The sequence below is a fragment of the Tupaia chinensis genome, unplaced genomic scaffold (genome assembly GCF_000334495.1).
Source record: "Tupaia chinensis unplaced genomic scaffold, TupChi_1.0 Scaffold000178_1, whole genome shotgun sequence".
Classification (NCBI taxonomy): Eukaryota; Metazoa; Chordata; class Mammalia; order Scandentia; family Tupaiidae; genus Tupaia; species Tupaia belangeri.
Window position 1 is genome coordinate 1,358,343 of NW_006159653.1, and position 7,015 is coordinate 1,365,357.

General features: G+C 60.1%; 1 protein-coding gene across 1 annotated transcript in view; it reads right to left on the bottom strand.

Annotated features, from left to right (window-relative positions):
* Nucleotides 1-4,719: 4,719 nt before the first annotated feature.
* The window catches only part of PTX4 (pentraxin 4), a 6,479-nt gene continuing 4,183 nt past the window's right edge, over nt 4,720-7,015 (bottom strand). Inside the window, exons 3-4 of the mRNA XM_006146373.3 lie at nt 6,715-7,002; nt 4,720-5,975 (exon numbers count right to left, since the gene is read on the bottom strand). Of these exons, the coding sequence (XP_006146435.1) occupies nt 5,323-5,975; nt 6,715-7,002 (941 nt within the window). The 3' untranslated portion in view covers nt 4,720-5,322. The remainder of the gene's footprint in view (nt 5,976-6,714; nt 7,003-7,015) is intronic.

Here is a 7,015-nt window from a genome sequence, read left to right on the forward strand (position 1 = left end):
TGTCGACTAGGTGGGAGTCCAGCATCATAGCCGTTATGCTAACTGCTGGTCCCTTACAAAAATATTCTGATGTTTTGTCAAGTCACCATGAGCCTGTCAAAATCGGACATAAAAAGAGGAGCCTGAGCCCAGCTCATCAGCTCTGTCCTCCGTCTGGGCCAGGTCCTGTCTCCCTGCATCTGAGACCCCCCTTGCAGCTGGAGGCACTGTCAGTCCGGCGCACTGACTCCTCTCCCAGATGGCCCTCCACTCGCCATCTCTGATGCTCCCGTTGGCCACCAGTCCGGACCTCTGTACTCTAGATCACCGTGGGGACTTTTCTTCCTCGCCCGCCCTTGTCATCTCGTGGCCACTGCCACCATCGTCCACTAAGATCTCGGTGGAGCTCCTCTCTGACCCCCTGGCTGTGCCTGAGACGCCCAGCAGGCTCAGCACGCGGCCTCCCCACAACCTCAGGGGCTGCACTCCCATCGCAGTCGCCCGGCCTGCGCTGCTCTGCGCTGCTCTGCCGCTCGTCCCATCGTGACCTGTAAGCCTCTTTTCCCTGCGTGATTACAACAACCTGAGAGACAAAACTGAGTGCTGTGCTCCTCCGCGGGCCTGAGCACAGACACTGTGACTACTTGGGCAGCTAGTAAGAGCGAACTGAATGTCTATTTAAGCCGTGCTTCCTGTGCACCACAAACTAACGCGCGCTCTCCTCCCCCATCCCAAAAAGAGGCCGTCGCCTCTTCGCAGGACAGGTCCTTGGGGGACATGCAGGATGCAGTGCTGGGAGGGTGGACTGTGGCGTCTACAGCTCGCTCTCTCCAGTGATGCAGAATCTATCCACACCATGACGTGGGGCAGCCTCCAGTTAAGGGAGCTGGGTCCCATGTGGCTGACTGCACCCTCAAATCCCAGCCCCAGGGCTTGAAAAACACTGGGTACGTGTGCTACCACATCCCAGACCTAGGGCTTGAAACACACACACACACACACAAACACACACACACACACAATAAAAAAGGGGTACCAGCAGTTGACGTAGTGGCTGTTACTGGACTCCCATGTAGTTGACCACGGTTGAGTCCCGGACCCAGTGGTTTAAACTCACACCAGGCGCGTGTGCGTGCGTAACCCAAGATCCCGAGAGGAAAATGGCGGAGAAGGGATTGCGGCGTGGCCATCCCCCCCGGGGGGGAGATTTCTCGCTTTCTGTCTCTCTGTCTCTCTCCATCTTCCTGGTGAGCGCATGCGCCCTATAGCAAAAACCCCTCCAAAAGTATATATATATATATATATACACAAATACACACACACATATATATGTGTATATATATATATACACACACACATATATATGTGTGTATATATATATATATACACACATATATATATATATATTGGAAAAAATTTTTTTTAAATATATTGGAAAACTGCTACTCACAATTCAGGAAACCAGGACGGCCCCTGACGGCTTCCCAGCCTGTGTCAGAGTGGCCTTGCTGTCCTGTGGGGCGAAGGCGCACTTGGGAACCACAGCTGGGCACGGAGTGTGTTCGGAGGCGAAGCTTCTGACCAGCTCCCATGGACTTAGCAGTGGTAAATGTGCTATGTGGGAAGATGGCCGGCAGGCCAAGCTCGTGTGGCGAGAACTGCCTGCGGTCCTGGCACAGGACTCAGGAGGCACAGACGGGCCCTGAGACAGTTGGTACGCTGGCATAGCCAGCACCTGGGGGAGACCGGGAGAGGCCGCCTATGAAGCCCTCGGGATGTCTTCAAGGGAAAGGGGAATGCCAAGAAGCCCGAGTCCGAGTTAGGGAAAGTTGTGGAGGCCCAGTGGGAGGGAGTGGTTCTGGAAGCCATTGGGACGAGGCCCGAGCTAAGCTTGACCAAGCTGGTGGGTAGGAAACCCTCCTCTGTCCAAAAACCCATTTAAAATTCAGACTTGCAATGGTGCCAAAAAGTCCTAGTCAAAGAAACCAGTTAACACCGGATGACCGAGGATGGCTGGGTACGGTGTGCCGCTGAGGCTGAGAAGAGAGCGTGCCCCTCCTCCCCAGTGCGACTCAGAAGAAAACCCAAATGAAAGCTGGAATCAGAGCGAGGGAGCCTCTCCGGGTTCGGGGTCTCACCATGATCACTCTGCGCTGGTTCTTGGGAGACGCCAGCAGCAGCGCCCGGCTCTGCCCTGCCAGCGCCAGTGCTGGGGCCTGTGGCCGGGGCCGCGGGAGCAGGCAGGGGCTGTCGGGCTACCTTCATCTCAGAACTCACGCCCAGCCGCTTCAAGATGAAGGCGACAGCAAGGCGCCTGGGGTTCAGGCTCCCACGCCCCGCCTGACCACAGTGGCACTGACCCCTGAGCTCCGGGGAGGCCGCCACCGCCCAGATGCTGCCAGCTGCCCCGACTGCAAGCCCTGGCTCCTGAGTGCCACGGCCCCAGTGAGCACCTGCCACGACGCAGCGCCCGCAGCAAGTGCTGCCCGCCCAGTCCTCGAGCTCTCAAGTGGCCGCTCTCCGGCTCCTGGACTACAGTGACACCTCAGCTCCCTGTGGTGAGCACCCGGGAGCCGGGAGGGGTGGGGACGCCTCTGAACCTGCAGCGGTAAAGGTCAGGAGTGCTCACGGCTGTCTCTGTCACCAAGCCCTGACCACAGATGTTTGCAGTCAAACCCATCAAGGGCCACGCCTGCTGGCCCGGGGTCTGACCAGACAGCCGCAGCGAGGAGCAGCTGCCCCGTGGAAACAGTGACTGGTCGGCGCCAGACTCTTCAAAACAGAAAAGACCTTGCGAGGGTTCTGGAACACATCATGAAAGGACGCTGGTGGAGGGGACTCCCACAAAGTCGGGCATGTCCTGGAAAAGCAGGGAGCCCATCACAGGGCACCCCAGGCTCCCAGTTTTGCGGCATCTGCCCTGGCCCTGACTCACGTCCAGGCAGTGCGGAGAGGCTGAGGGGCTGACCTGAGCCGAAGGCCCAGAGGTGCTGCCGTTCACGGGCACCCCTGCAGAGTAGCAGCTCCGGGACTCCGGGAGCTAACAGAAGGCACTTTCCCCAGGGGAACAGGTGGGCAGGGCTCACGTGCAGAGGGGCCAGATGCCAGCCTGGGTCTCTGTGGAGCTGAACTCCCTAGGCACAGGGTGGTGGGGTGGGGGCCGGGGTCTCGGCCCTTCAAGCTTCTGCTGGCTCCTGCAGGCTGGGACTTCCACACTTTAAGGTGGAAGGGAGGGTAGAGTAGGTGAGAGCTAAAACCGGCCAGTCCCATGCGGACCAGGGGTTCAAGGACTTCCCCACGGCAGGGCCTGTCCACGCCACCCCGACCGGCCTTCTGACCGACCTTACTCGGGCCTTCTTTGGGACTCTCGGATGTTACGGGAACCTATTCGCATCACAAAACTTCAACATCCATTTCATTGTCACAGCGCGTATTGTCTCGCCTGCCACACTTGGGAATTCATTTGTTAAAAAAGGTGACAGGACATCAAAGCCTGGCCAGGAGGCTGGGAAACGGGCCTGCATGCGTCGCTGGAGGGAGGCGGCCTGGCAGTGTCTCCATCCAGACTCGCACGCCCGGCACGGCACTTCTGGGGACCCAACAAGCAGTAGAAAGCTACACCAAGACTCGAGTGAGAAGCTCCTTCCCCCTTCATTCACGATAATCCAACTCAGTACAGCCCAAGTGTCACCCAGGGGTCAACAGGAAAGTGCCGTACGTTGCCACGAGGGACCGTCGCCCGGCCAGGGAGGAGCCAGGCGCCCACTGCTACAGTGTGGTTCACCTGGGAGGCTGCGCAAAGCCAGAGCGGCGGGCAGGAGGCCACATGTGCACGGCCACTCACACGGGGCCCAGGACAGGCAGGACCTCAGCTCAGCAAGCAGGCGCAGGCAGGGGTGCCGGAGCTGGGCGGGGCTGAGCCGGGATGAAGCGACTGCCAACAGCACCGGCCTGGGAGCGGCCGCGGGGGCGTCCTGCGCTGGGTCGTGCCACCAGTGGCACAGCACAATACAGGCACTAGAAAGCTGTGAATCTTCGCGTTACAGTACACAAGCTTTACCCAAGGAGTGGTTTGGGAAGCATGGCTGTCTGTCACCCCGTGTCTGAACGGCTGTCTCTGTGGGCCCTCTGCCCAGGAGGCTCGGCACCCTTACCAGCCACCACTGCACAGAACAGAGCTCACTGGTCTGGAGGGGACCCTGGGGGCGCCCGCAAAGAGGGCTGTCCTTTCGAGGGCCAGGAAACAGACTCCCAGGCCCTCTACACAGAGGGGCACAGAGGGGCAGGCAGGGCAGCTCCCGGGAAAAAGCGTTCAAGGGAAGGCAGAGATGGGAGCTGGCCGTTTCAGCAGGCGCTGCTTCAGAAGAGGACGGTGGCTGCATTTATGGTGGAGGTTCTGCACTCGCTGGTTCAGAGGTCCTGGGCAGACTGCAGACTGCGGCAAAAGGTGTGGAGTCTCTCATTCGTACAGACCGGATTCGTCACAAATGGGCCAGGTCAAGAATACCACATGAAGGGAACCAGCAGTTAGCATAATGGCTATGTCGCCGGACTCCCACGTAGTCGACTGAGGTTCGCGTCCTGGACCTGGTGGCTTAAACTCACGCAGGGCGTGTGTGCGTGCGTGCCCAAGATCCCGAGAGGAGAATGGAGGAGAATGGAGGAGAAGGGATTGCGGCGTGACCATCCCCCCTGGGGGGTGATTTCTCGCTTTCTGTCTCTATGTCTCTCTCTGTCTGTCTGGCGTGCTATAGCGAAAATCTCTCCAAAAAAAAAAAAAAAAAAGAACACCACATGAAGTATTTCAACCTTCAGTGGCTGATCAGTGGCTGATCATGAAAAATACAGCAGGGTCCACAGGCCCCCATGCGCTGCATTGTTACCAGAATGGGAAGTGCGAGCCACGTCCGTACTGGGGAAAGGTACAGTAAAGACGCTTGGTTAGAGAGAGCAGACCCCTCCAGTCCGTGAGAACATCCCGCCAGTGGATGCAGAACTGCAGTGGTCCGATTCGATAGGAGTCAGCCCGATGCTGCCCAGGCCGCCGCAGAGGCCAGGTCTAGCACAGCCTCAGAGCACGGGGCCAGCGGCGCAGCGGCGTCTGAAGCCCGTGGGACCTGACGCAGTGAAGTCCTGATGCCAGAGCAGCTTCGGGTTGGAAAAGGCAAACCCTTGTTGTTTAAAGTTGGTGAGAACGTGTCTCATTAAAGTATGTTCTAAATACGACAAAAGAGAGAGGGCAGCAGTGTTGGCACGCATGGTGTCTATGTGGTAGACAGAGGACGGGGCTGCAGCTCACGGCAGGTACGTGCTCAGCAGGGCCAGGCCAGCAGGGCTGTCCCATCACATGGCACCTTGGGGACAGCGCTGCAGGCAGGTGCAGTTGGCCCTCTGCACAAACCCACCCACCGATGTGGCGTTAGCCAGTGTCAGGACGGCACCTGCTGGGAACCCTCTCCCAGTGGCAAGGTTTGCAACTTCCGCAGGCACCAGTGCCCGGTCCCAGATGGCGAAGCCAGACACACTGCCCACGAAGGCCTCGGAGCTGTCAAACCCACCCCCCACGCTGTCCTGCTCCTGGCCCAGCACGAGGGACCCTCCAGGAGGGATCTCATAGCCCTCCCTGAAGCGGGAGCCAGTGGCCACTAGCCTGCGGTCCACATGGGTCCAGTACCTACCCTGGATGGATGTCCAGATGACACAGACATGGTGCCACTGGCCATCCAGCACTGACTGCAGGGGCAGCTCCCGGAAAGCTGGGTCTCCGATCACGAAGTGGACGGAGCCGGGGGTCAGGGAGGCACGGCCGTGCAGTACCAGCTTATTGTCATTCCCCTCAGTGGCATAGGAGAGGAGGGTGCCCAGGTGGCCGGAGCTCGTGCGGACCCAGCTGCAGAAGGACAGGGCTCGCAGGGCCTTGAGGAAGCCGGGGCTGAGGAAGACCACGTTCTCAGTGGAGGCGTTTGGGAAGATGAGCACAGGGCCTACGTCGCAAACTAGGAGCAGAGGGACGGGGTCAGCTCTGCCTTGAGGGTGCAGGCACCACGCCCTGTCCAGACAGGAGGGCCACCCCTCCCAGGGCCAGTGTTCCCTGAGCACAATGGGCCACCCCTGCCCAGGGCCTGGGTGCAGCATCTCATTCATGCCCAGGATTTGGTCACCTCAATCTATGGAGGAAGAGTGGAATGGGGCCACCCTGCTGGGAGCGCTCGATCCCATAAGCCTGACTGGCTGTGGCTCAGCGGGAGATGCTCTGCGAGGGGCCGGGCACTGCTGCGACTGTCGCCCAAATGCAAGCTCTTCGTTGCCTCACTCCCTGGACTCAGAAGTCCCCTGAGGGTCCCCTAGGCCTCAAGGTGAGTGGGCCTGCTCCCCCCAGGCTGTGGGGGCCCGCAGGCCCTGGCTCTCGACCTTCCCTCCAAGCTCGGCTCTGTCCCCACCTCCTCCTCCGTCCTGGGCCTCCCTCTGTAAGGACCTGGAGACTGAACAAGGCCCTCCTGATGACCCAGGTGCCTCCCACCTGCCGTCTTGGACTTAACCTCTGCAAGAGTCCCTTTGTCTTGGGAGGAACACGGGGGCCTGGCCTGCAGGGACCTGAGCAGGCACCTGGACAAATGGGCGGGGAGTCTCCTCTCAGGCCTGGGTGTGCAGAGTAGGGAGCTAGGGTCGTCTACACAACCCTTGTGCTTGGCCTGAGAAGGAGCCTGAATGGCACAGGGTCTGGAGGGCACTTACTTTCTCCTGGTCCCTGACGGGGCTGTGCCTGCTGAGCAGGGTCCCTGGGGGCTGCAGTACCACCAGGAGCCAGATGGCCACCTGGGGCTGGGTGCTCCCGTGTGCCCTGAAGACGGGCAGTGAAGCCCCTCGGGGGGTTCCCGTGTTCAGGTGTAGCTGTGAGGGCCTGCCTGTCCCTCTGCAGCTTCAGGGAGTCGGGGCTGGGCAGCTTGGGCTGGGCCTTCTGCAGCCACCCCTCGAGAGCAGCCAGACGGGCACCATGCCCATGCACAAGCTGCGACAGGCGGGGCCCGGTGCTCCG